At 39.4% G+C, this 12136-nt stretch overlaps 1 protein-coding gene and 1 pseudogene across 2 annotated transcripts; both read right to left on the bottom strand.

The window, feature by feature from the left end:
- Positions 1-2793: 2793 nt before the first annotated feature.
- On the bottom strand, positions 2794-3901 carry LOC149842321 (uncharacterized). Its single transcript, XM_090000634.1, has 3 exons — positions 3596-3901; positions 3335-3477; positions 2794-3268 (listed from the first exon to the last, which is right to left on the bottom strand). The coding sequence occupies exons 1-3, from the start codon at positions 3899-3901 to the stop codon at positions 2794-2796; spliced, it is 924 nt and encodes a 307-aa protein (XP_089856760.1).
- Positions 3902-5099: 1198 nt separating this feature from the next.
- Positions 5100-7643, bottom strand: LOC149842320 (transmembrane 9 superfamily member 11 pseudogene; annotated as a pseudogene). Its single transcript, XR_016431060.1, has one exon. The product of XR_016431060.1 is annotated as a transmembrane 9 superfamily member 11 pseudogene (transcript).
- Positions 7644-12136: the final 4493 nt, after the last annotated feature.

Below are 12136 nucleotides of genomic sequence, written 5' to 3'. Positions count from 1 at the left end.
TTGCGGAAGACACTACAAATCGCTATAGCGATTTACGGAAGACACTACAAATCGCTATAGCGATTTGTGAATCGCTATAGCGATTTGTGGAAGACACTACAAATCGCTATAGCGATTTGTGAATCGCTATAGCGATTTGTGAATCGCTATAGCGATTTGCGGAAGACACTACAAATCGCTATAGCGATTTGCGGAAGACACTACAAATCGCTATAGCGTTTCGCGATTTACGGAAGACACTACAAATGCTACAAATTGCTGTAGGAAAGCCCGATAATACTACAAATCATTGTTGGAAGGCCCAAAAAAAATTTGGTCCGGAGGGCGCTGCCCCCCGAGCCCCCCGCCAGGGGCGGCTCCCCTGGACCCCCGCCCGCTGACCGCGCAGCGGGATCCGCGCCGGGGGGGAGCCCCCGGACCCCCCTCCTGTAAGGGCAAAAACTCTAAATCAGGCACACAAGTAGAGAGAGAAGGGAGAGAGAGTGAGAGGGTTGGTGTTCATGGCCTTCTCCAGGATGAACCCTTTACCTCTCTTGATTTCTTCTCTACAGAGAAAGAGGGTTTTACAGTGTTTTACGAAGAAGGAAGAAGAAGAAGATGACGATGCAGCAATGTAGGATCGTCTGTTGGATGTGCACAGAAGTAGAGAGAGAAGGGAGAGAGAGTGAGAGGGTTGATGTTCATGGCCTTCTTCAGGAAGAACTCTTTGTTTCCCTTGATTTCTTCTCTAGAGAGAGAAAGGGTTTTATAGTGTTTTACGGAGAAAGAAGAAGAAAACATGTTTGTCCTTTTTTTGAACAGAAAAAGAAGAAGACTTTGAAGAGTCAACAGCATCCTCGACTTTCTGGATGGAGGACATGTTTGTCCTTTTTTTGAACTATTTATTTTTTCTTTTTTGAATGAAAGGCATTTTTGTCATTTTCTCAAACCATCACTTTATGAGAAGAATAGCAATAAAGGGTACTTAAGTCTTTGCAACAACACCAGAGTCCGATGCAAAGTTATGTCAACATACACGGGAATACGAGCCCCATGTGCTTGTATACGTGGTGCTCATTCAAAGCCCCGAACACAGACGTGGGATTCAGTGAATCATCCGGGGGGGAACATATAACCTGCTTTGTTTAAAAGTAGATCCAAGTCAAATCCCAAAACAATTAAATGCATTTATATTGGTTATGTGTTAAAATTTCTAAAGCCCTCGGATGGATGTAAAACAAGAGCCATCTGGCAGCCAACCTCCTAATTGTGAATCCCAAGTGGCAACGCATTGCAGCCAAAAGGGGGTTTTCAGATCTGCTCACTGGATATTGTTATTGTCATACGAGCCTCTCCTCTAATATCAAATCCCAAAGCATTTCCCACTTTGTTTCTTACAAGACAAGACGGGTAAAGAGATCTCATATCAACAACTCTGACTTGAATTCAAAGGCATATTTATCTTTTTGTGAAATTTTAGAGAAAATTACGAAATCATTACCAACAAGCATCTTCATGTTCCACTCCAGTTCTGCAAAGCTTGTCAATCAGAGATGTAACAAACATCAACATGCTTAGCTGTTGTGCTTAAACCTTGAAGCAAGTCATGGCAAGTGTTGACATCGCCACTTCAACCTACACACTTGATCCGTAACACTTGGTTTTTTCAATACCCTCCTCAACAAGTTGTCAACTTCATAATGAGAGCACAGCTTCTAGCGTAGTCTTTGCAATTTCAATTGATGTTGATTTAGGATTGATTTGAGCAGGAGACGCTGTTTTTGAGAGAGAGGAAGTGTGGGGGTGATTCTCCGACCACAAGTCATACTGAAGAAAACTTGACACCCTTTGTGGTGCCACCTATAAAGGTTTAGACATTTTTTTTTTCTCCACCTCAATCTCCATTTGGTTAATCCAAGACTTTCACACATGCACATTATTGCTGTTTTAATATTAATGCTAGAAGTATAGTTTGACCAAGTTTTTACCAAAATGCATTAACTCCATTCCAGCTCTTAGTTTCCAAACAGAGCCCTCAGGCTCTTTTGGGGAGCCCTCATTCAGAGGGGTGTTGTGGTTTCCCTCATTGCTCCATGCTCTCTGCAAAATGGACATTTCAACAACATTCACGAGGATATTGTTTGCAACTCCATTCTCAACACCACATTTTGATAAAACCATATTTTGGGAACACATGGAAACGGTGCGCCCAGACAGAACCTTACTAAGTTTGTGACTTTGTGTGGCCAAATCTTAAATTAGGTAACTGAGTTGATTCTAGATCACGCCACTAATGGTGCTAGACTGCTAGTGCATGCCGGCCATCTTTAGAAGTTCAGGGCAATTAATTTGGCCTACAATTTTCTGAATGGGCTTCAATGGAAATATCTTCATTAGCATTTTCTAATTTGTATTCTTTTCCATTTGTGTTCCTTCGTTGTGGAAACTTTTGATGGTCCACACAGTCCCCTCGTGCAAGGCAAAGTTCCTAGCTTTCCAAACATGAATAACAGTGTGGAAAATTAAATTTTACCATTTGCCGATTTGACTGTTTTTAAATTTCTTTTGTCTCCAACGTAAAAAATTGTCTTTAAAATTTCCATGGAGGCGAATCTTCGAATCAAAATGCCTTTGAACCGAATTCCAAACATTGACAGCAAATTTGCATCTGAAAAAAGGTGATCAGCTGAATCCAAATCCTTTTTGCATAAGGCACATTGCGTGGCCATTTGGATTCTCAGTCTTTGCAATCTTTTTTCCGTGAGAGAAGACGATTAGCACAACCCAGGAAAATGAACCAACTCGAGCGTGCCCCTACGTCTTTCTGCCATATGTGATTTCTCCAATACTCCTTAGCAGACCTCTGCCTAATCTCCCCTCCCAAATTTCCTTCTTGGTGATTGGGTAACCGTATGGCTTGTTCAGCCAGCCCAGCACATCTTCCCCCTGAGAGCATCCATTCTGAATAATCTGTTGGATAAATTGAGGAAAGAACCCAGCCCAATCGGGACTAGAGTATTTAGCAATCGCCATATCCACTGAAATGTGCAAGTCCATCTCTATTTGGGCATAAGTCTCCCCATTGATTCTGGCAATAAGAAGCCCTTCACTCCAGTTGTCGGTCCAAAACTTGGTCTGGGAACCATCTCTAATCCACCACTTGACACAGTTTTTAATCTTCGACCAGGCCTTGACTATGGTACGCCAAACAGGAGAATCTTTTTTCTTCTCCCTTCTGATCCAAAGACTGCTTAATCGAAGGTATTTCTCTTTAACATAGTTAGACCAGCTATTGGTAGAAACCAATGCAATACACCCTCAGTAGGCAAGGTAAGCTATATTAGCATCTGCCAACCGTCTTATGCCTATGCCTCCCTCATCAATGGGCAAACAAAGCCTATCCCATGCCATCAGAAGAAGCTTTTTAGAGTTGTCTCTATCTCCCCATAGGAAACCAGCCGCCGGTGCCTCAATCTTCTTAATCACTGATTTTGGAAGCTGGAACACTAACATCCAATATTGGGGAAGGGCCATCAACACATGTTTGATTAAGCATATTTTTCCTCCATATGAGAGCATTCTGCCTTTTCAGCTGACTGACAAGTTTGCTTTCTACCTTGATCAAGAGTTCTGCACAGTCAAGAGGAGTGATCTTCTCATGAGTGAGCGGCAACCCTAAATACCTCATGGGAAGGACACCAAGGTCCCATCCCAACTCTGATTTAATTCTGTTCCTCTCCCTGTCTTTGATGTTGAAGCCGATTGCCTTGGATTTCTTCTTAGAAATTCTGAGCTCAAAATAGCTAGCCCACTCATCAAGGATACCAGTGAGACCTTTCAAGGATTTGGTCATACCTTTGACAAAGAGAAGGACATCGTCCGCATATAGGAGAGCTGGCTGAAGCATACGGTTAGCTCCCATTAACGGAAGGTAAAATTCTCCAGAGTCTACTCCAAATTGTAATCTTCTTGTGAAAATTTCCATATTGACAAGGAAGAGGTAGGGGGAGAGAGGGTCCCCCTGTCTGAGACCCCTTTTGCTTTCAAAGAAATGACCCGACTTTCCATCTAATAGCACAGAGTAAGATACAGAGGTCACCAACCACTGCCATTATTCTTTTGATCCATTCCCCACTGAATCCAAGAACATTCAAGCTACCGGCCAGAAAATCCCAATTAATTGAATCATAAGCTTTCTGGATATCAATCTTCACACAACACGAGGGACTCATGTGAGACTTGAGGGAGTGAACAAGTTCATGAGCAAGGAGGATACAATGCTGGATATTTCTACCATGAAGAAAGGGCCCCTGACAATCAGAGATGACTCTCTTGAGGATGGGTTGCATGCGTCCCACCATAATCCTACATATAAACTTAACTAAGCTGTTGCATAGTGCGATCGGCTTGAATTGAGTGATATGCTCTGCTCTTTCAATCTTAGGGATCAAAATAAGGAAAGTTTTATTAATGCCCGTAACCAGCCTTCCTTTCTCGAAATTTTTTTTGAGGGCTTTAGAAACCTCTCTCCCAACAATGGGCCAATGAGTTCGGAAGGAGTTAGGAAAACCGTCTGGCCCCGGGGCAGAATCCTCTTATACCATACTTTTGTAATTGAAAATTTGTAAACCCCGTAAGTTTCCCTGCTCCCTTGTCAAGACAGAGAAACTATTGGGCTTAATGGTTAAAAGTCGAACGGAATAAATCAGCACGGAAACTGTAATTTTCTAGAGCTTTCACTTTCAAATTGCATCTCTGACTTTTACACCGACTTTTCTGGTTGGATCAATACAATAAAATGTGCTGCTCTAAAATTATGCCAACTGCAAATTTTCTAAAATTTTGTGTAACATAATCCACACAACTGATTATGAAATCCACGCAAATATAACAGAATAGATGCTGTCGGAAGAATTGACTTATCGATCAGAAAAGGGTAATTATCTTCTCCATCCTTCAGAACTACACTTGAATACAGGTAATCTTTTCCACAGTCCAAAACCTCATGCTTTTCACAAATTAAAAAGCATATCAACAAATAACTAAAAAAGAAAAGGACAAGAAAAAAATTTGCAATTGGCTTCTAATTCATAGGAACCATGAAAGGAACAATGTTATACTGAAAAATTGATTTAAGTTACTGAATGGTCTATGATTCTCTCCAACAACAAATTGATTCAAAAGTATGCCATTCAGCAAAACCACCCCTACACCATACACAGAGGGAGAGGAAAAAAGAAAACAGAAGAATCATGATTACAACTATATAAAAAGGGAATCTCCAATGACCATTCTTGTTCTATAACCTACCAGAAGCAGAAACATATGACTTGCTAATTTGCCAACGAACAACAGAACTCTAAATGCAACAAAACACAACAAACAAAAGCTGAGAGGAATTCTTAATCTCTTTTCAAGCATAACAATAGCAGGTAGGTTGGTGTTTGGACCAAATTTGAGCTCAGTCGAGTTTGACGGAGGAGAAAAGGAAATGGACGAACCAAAACGATGAAAGGAAGCCAACAGTTCCTGTAGCAAGCATGATAGCTAGAACCATGAAAAGCGAGTAGCCCAGGTAAAGAACTGCGGAAACCGGGCCGCTCAAACTGCGGAGCTCAAACACAAGGTAGTTGACGGAGTAGAGGAATATATAGACTGCAACACAACCGGATGCAAAGAAGGATTTCCACCACCATTTCCAATCCTCTACACAAAGTTGCATGTAAGTCAGAACCAGGGAGACCTCCGCACACACCACTACAAGAAGCACCAATACAATGAGAAGGAATCCGAAAACGTAGTAGACTCGCCCGAGCCATAGACTGGACATGATGAAGAAGAGCTCAATGAAGAGAGTTCCAAAAGGAAGAGTCCCAGCTCCCAAGACCAGGAGCCAAGAGGGGTACTTTTGAGGAGGGATCTCCCGGGGGATCTGATTGGTCCTAACTGGGTACTCAATTGGAGATGCCTTTGCTCCAAAATACCCACCAACAAATGTCAGTGGAACAGAAATGCAGAACCACATTAGCAGCAGAATCACAAACAATGAGAAAGGAATGGCTCCAGTGCTCTGGCTTCCCCACAGGAGGAAATTCAACACAGTGAAGATCAGAAAAGAAATGCCAGGAAAGAAGCAAGCAACACGCCAGGAAATAGACATCCAGCCTTTGTGGTTCCCCACATTGATGGTTCGCCACAGCATCACTGCTACATAACCACCAGCAGCTCCAAGAACAAGGTAGAAGAACAGCATGCCTGTGATCAAAGTCCCGCGAGAAGCAGGCGACATGAATCCGAACGCGGCGAAAAAGATGGTTACGACGCCCATTCCGAGTATCTGCACACCATCTCCCACCAAGACGCACAAGAGCTGCGGGTGCGATGGCGCCCGGAAGACATCCCCGACTACGAGCTTCCAACCGGAGAGCTCCTCGTTCATCTGCGCCTGTTCTTCCTTGTCGAGCTCCTCGTATCTCGTCAGATCGCGGCGAACCGTCCTCAGGAAGATCACGAACACGATCCCAGCGAGGAAGGTGACCACCATCAAGGAATTGAGGATGGAGAACCAATGGACTCTGGCTCCTTCCATCTTGAGATAGGCATCCCATCTGGACGGCCACTTGATATCACTCTCAACGAAAGCAACCTCATAAGAGAACAAGATGGGCTGGCCTTTCTTCAGAGTCATGGCGAGTACGGAGGGATCGCACTTTACAGAGTAAGGGAGCTTGTCGTAATAAGCTTTCGCTTTCTTGGCTGCTTTTGCGTTATGCTGGTAGCTACAGGGGACTACCTCAAACCCAACAACCATGTACCCAAAAGACACAGAATTTTTAGCATCCCTTTCTGAATTGGTAGTAGTGGGCAGCATCTCGGTTGCATCCCCGGTGCCCATAACGCGAGCCACGCTCGGGTCTTCATACTTGTGAATCAAAACCTTGAACTTGAGATGATTGAAGACGTAATAGTTGCCCTTGAGTTTGTATCCCACTGGGTAACCGGTCCATCTGAAGGTGGTGGCACCACCCTTCTTGGCGTACCTAATAGCAGGAAGGTTTTCGAGGATGAGATTTACCTGGTAGAGCTCGTTGATTCTGCGCTTCAAGATCTTCACCTGCTCCACCTTGAGCGGCCCCGTGCTGCAGAGAAAGATCGCCGTCTCGTTGCGGTTCATCCTAAACCTGTAAGGGGAATTCTCGATCCTGTCGCCCATCAGCAGCTCCCCAAGATTCTCTCGGCTGTCCTTCACCCCATCAACGGGCTTGCAGAAAGGGAGGCTGTAGTGGCCGAAGGGCATCTCCGTCTCCACAGAGGTGAGCGAATTCACCTTCACCCATAGCAGATCTCCGATCAAGTACTTTTGAGGATAACTCCCAGGAAGGTAGAAACTCTTCCCAGACCAAGATATCAAGCTGAGACACAAAACCCATATCCCAAACTTGGGATATACTGCAACCATCTCTCTCTCTCTCTCTCTCTCTCTCTCTCTCTCTCTCTCTCTCTCTCTCTACAAGAATCAACTAGACCAGGTGAAGAGGAAACAGTGCCCTACAGATCTGAAGGGCAGCACATCTCCATGAAACAAAAGCATGAGAGAGGAATTCGCAAAGGAAAAAGAAAGCCACGAGAAAGGAACGAGGGGTGAGGGTGGGAGGGATGGCCCTTGTTCGAAGGAAGGAATTTTCAACTTCCCCAATATTTCCTTTTTCTTACCAAGTGTGGAAATAGCTAAGGCTCCCAAGAACCAAAATTTATCGAGTTGACTTTTTTCTCTCTCACACCGACATGGTAAGAAGGAACTAAGCAGCTCTAGTAAGTAGTGACGGGCCCGTTTCACCGTTTGGATAAAGCAAAGTTAAGGGCCTTTACAGTCAGGACAGCGACCGTTGGGCTGAGCAAGCGCTATTAGGTCCCCTGATCTTAGGGACGTTTTCTTCAATCGTCATGTAAATATCAGAAAAATAAATAGGTTCATTAAGTGAATTGGTTTTTTAATAAAAATAAAAAATCTAATGGAATAGATCTTGAATTGACTTTTATCATATAACACGTGTTATTAAAAAATAAATTTTAACTCTTTTAAAAGATATTAAATTAACAAAAAAATATTTGTACCGTACAACAAATACTTTCGCTCAAAATTGTAAATAGAAAATTTTTTAAGACCTTTTACCCTTATCACAAATATGATGTGAAGTTTGTGTGATGTATCATTTCGTTTAGGCAAAACTTCATTTAAATGTATATTCACAGATATTTTTTTGTGGTCCTTAGAATGCACGCAAAAAATTATGTTATTTATGCGGCCTTCTATATTAATCATAAAATCATAAATACCTTAGCAAAAAAATGCATATTTTATACCAAAGTCACAGAAAACCGTGTGAACCTACTTTTTTTCTTTCTTTAATCATCACTTAAATGTATGTTTACACTTTTTTTTGCAGTATTCACGAAACATGCATGTAAAAACAAGTTTTGTGAATCTCTTTATGATTGTAACTTCACAACTACTTTAGAAAAATTGCATATTTTTATACCAATTAAAGTTGTTAGAGACCATGTGAACCTCCCTTCTAATTTCTATAACCCTCGCTTTTTATGAAGTTAGTACTTAGAAATGAAATTCGCAAATTGGGTATGAACTTTGTAAATCATGTCATTGCGAATATGCTCTTTATATGTGATTTTTTTAAAGAATTTATGGATTTATCGATATATCACAAATATTAGAGTTGAATACAACACAAATTTCCTTCTTATTAGTGGATTTTTGAACAAGCATTAAATGTGAACTTCATTGTATAAAAGTACGGGAGGGTTTCACCCTAGGACCTTTTTGAGTTTTTTGTAGTCCCCAACCAGTGGTCCCCAGTGTGCGTCTTTCGGCAAAAATTTCAAGTGAATCATAAGTAACAATTCATTAGTGAAAAATCATCAACAGTGTATTTTTTTGGTAAGCACATCTTTAGCAACCGAACCTATTATTTTTTTGAAACAACGGCTTCAATCATTTATTCTTTTGAAACATTGCATGAGTTACTTATTTTGTGAAAGAATTGTATCTTGTATTAAGCATCATCATTCCTACTCTGTGGTTAAATTTGTTGGGCCTTGTTCCATCGACTATTTTTTGATGATAGTTAATGATGTTCTCTAAGAGGGTTAAAGTACACTACCATACTTATCACACTAATTAGAGATGTATATTAGTCTCCAAAAATAGTAACTTTAACAAATTTGTGGCTTTGATGTTTCATAAAACCGGTTATGCAAAAGAGTTATTGAGCCTTCGCTATAGTGATATATTCTTTAGACATAAATAATCGGATTGATATTTTATACGATAATGATGTAGAAGCGATGTTATTTAGTGGTAACATTTACTTAATTGTTTGCTTTAAAACTAAAGAATATGTTGTTAGTTGTGAAGTTAAACAAGCAATTAAAAGTCATGTATAAGAAATATTATGTCATTGGCTATAGCACACAATCTAAGAAGTCAATGTTTGATTATATGGTATGGATGGGATAGGAAAGTAATGGATAATTAGCAATTGCAGTTGATCAATTAATAATTGAATTGATTGGTCAATATAGTAGAATTAATGCAATGTATGAGCATGACATATTTTTGAGTGAATGAAATATAGAAGTATATTCATTTTTTGAATGAATGGAATAAATGTAATGTATGAAAAAATTTAATTTTTTAGTGAATGAAATATATGAGCAAGTTCATTTTTGAATCAATGTAATGAATGCAATGTCACTCGTACATTCAATTTTTTAATGAATGAAATTAATGTAATATATGATAATGAAGTAAAATCACATATTTTATAAGAAAATCGTTGGATATTGTGTGAACCTTCTTTTTTAACCCTCACTTAAATGTAACACTCTGTGAGGACTTCAAAAAACAATGTGTTAATATACATTTAAGTTGGGGTTACAAAAAAGAGGTTTATAAGGTATTCAACGACTTTTATATAAAATATATGATTTTATTAAGGTATTTGCAAAGTTACGATCATAAGGAGGTTTGCAAAACTTGTTTTTCATGTTTCGCGAAGACCGCAAAAACAAAGTGCAAACATACATCTAAATGTTTATTAAAGAGAAGAGAAAGATGATTCGCATGGTTTTTCTTAACTGTAATATATAATATATAATTTTGCTAAGGTATTTATAATTTTATGATTAACATAAAAAATTGAATAAATAACATAATGTTTTGCACGCTTTTTGAGGACAGTAAAGAAATATATGTGAATATACATTTAAGTGAGGTTTTGCCTTAACCGACGAGTTAAATAATATATTGCACAATGTTTGTTTGTGTGAAAAAGGTAAAAAGGTTCTAAAAAGTTTTTTATTTGCCCTATTTAGAGGGCAGGGAGATTTCAAAATTTTAAAAGCATTTTAAAAAAAGGTCATATTTGCCCTACAGTACCATCATTTTTTGTTAAAATAAGAAATAAATAAGAAATTTAATTGAACTTGAATTGTCGTTAGCATCTTTTTTTTTGGGCAATTCAAGCCAATTCCGGCTGATTTTGACAATATTGGGAGAGAGAGAGGATCGGTTGCATGAGGCACTCTTCTTTCCTCAGTACATACGTTCTGCATCCACTTCATATCATATTTAGGATGACGGTTATTTTTTGAAAATATCGTTGATCTTTTTTAAATTACAAAAACCTTGATAAAAGCACAAAATTATCGTTAATTACTTTATGGTTTTGTCTCCTTATAAAAAAATTACATCAGGGCCCACAATTTTCTCGGGATGTTCTTAAAAAGTTATTAAATTTAAATTGATAACAATTTTTTTTTTCTCTTAACGACAAAAATATAATAATGAAGTTTAAGATGTTCTAACTCACAGCGCTCGGTGCAGATCGTGGCTCACATCATTCTTTCTCCAAACAAATAGTGGCACCGCGTACATGATGTCAAGTGGTTAGTTTCTGGTAAAATACAGGCATTTAGTTTACCAAACTCTAAGGTACTGACTCCTTCGTCCCAGGTTCGACTCTCACAGTTTGTGCGGTACCTTTTAACTGGTGAACTCCATAAGAGTTGAGTTTAGGTGTTGGTGACCTCACCCGGAGTTTACCTTGCAGCGAGGTGAGCCCATTAAGTGACCCAGTTCTCAGTGAGGGTTCTTAGTCATTAAGAAAAAAGTTAACAATCAAAGGGTCTGTGTGGTTGGCAGTAGCTGTCAGTGCACGTCGCCTTGTAGTGGGACGTTGCAGGTTCAAACCCCCGTGGTATGTTGAATAGTAACTGGTGGGGTCTGTCTAATCCCAAGCTTGCCTTTAAAAAAAAATATATCAAACCCAACAAAATTTCAGAACAGTGTTACAGGGTTTTGAGATGCATTAGACAGATCCATCAAGCATGGATCTAAAACTGTCAGGTTCGGTTCCGATTTAAAGTGTTATGAAAACCAGAAAAAGAATATTATGGTCTAAATTAGCTACAGATTTGCACATTGACTGAGGAATCTTAACCCGTTAAAGTTAATTGTCAATTGAAAAAGAAGGGGAACGCATACAAAAATAGAACTACCAGTGCTACCTGAGCCCCATGCAACTGCCATCAATATAATAATGTACATGGCACTTGAACTGCTCATCCAATTGTGATAAATATCGCCAGATTTATTCAAAACTCATAAATAAAAAATTATCTAACAGTTTTACACCTTAATTTCTCATGGTATTTTCGAATATCGTGATTTCTTTCATAGAAACATAAATATTATATTTTGTACAATATTTATGTTTGATTAGCTGTTTATTATAAAAATCATCTGTTATTAAACATTTTTATTTGTATTTATTTATAAAAAATTTTATATTTTATATTTGTTTTTTATTATGATGTTTAGTAAAAAAACTAGTTTTTCAAAAAATTAGTAGATTGATGGCACCCTTTCAACAATTAGGAAGGTTGATGACATGCAAAATCTACTAGCTTCATTCTGCACATTTCCTCGGCGCCCCTTTGGGAATGCCTTCTAGGCTAGGCTAGGCTAGGGATGAGGAAAAATGAGGGCCTGTCCCGTCTCGTTCAGTTTGGGGTGGAGATGAAGGACATAAAACGGAGATGGAGGCGGAGTAAAATCAAAACTTGTGCGGGGATGAAC

Source organism: Nuphar pumila, chromosome 3, assembly GCF_984573655.1.
Source record: "Nuphar pumila chromosome 3, dmNupPumi1.hap1.1, whole genome shotgun sequence".
Lineage (NCBI taxonomy): Eukaryota > Viridiplantae > Streptophyta > Magnoliopsida > Nymphaeales > Nymphaeaceae > Nuphar > Nuphar pumila.
Note: the sequence above shows the minus strand (reverse complement) of the source record. Positions and strands in the feature narration are given on the sequence as shown.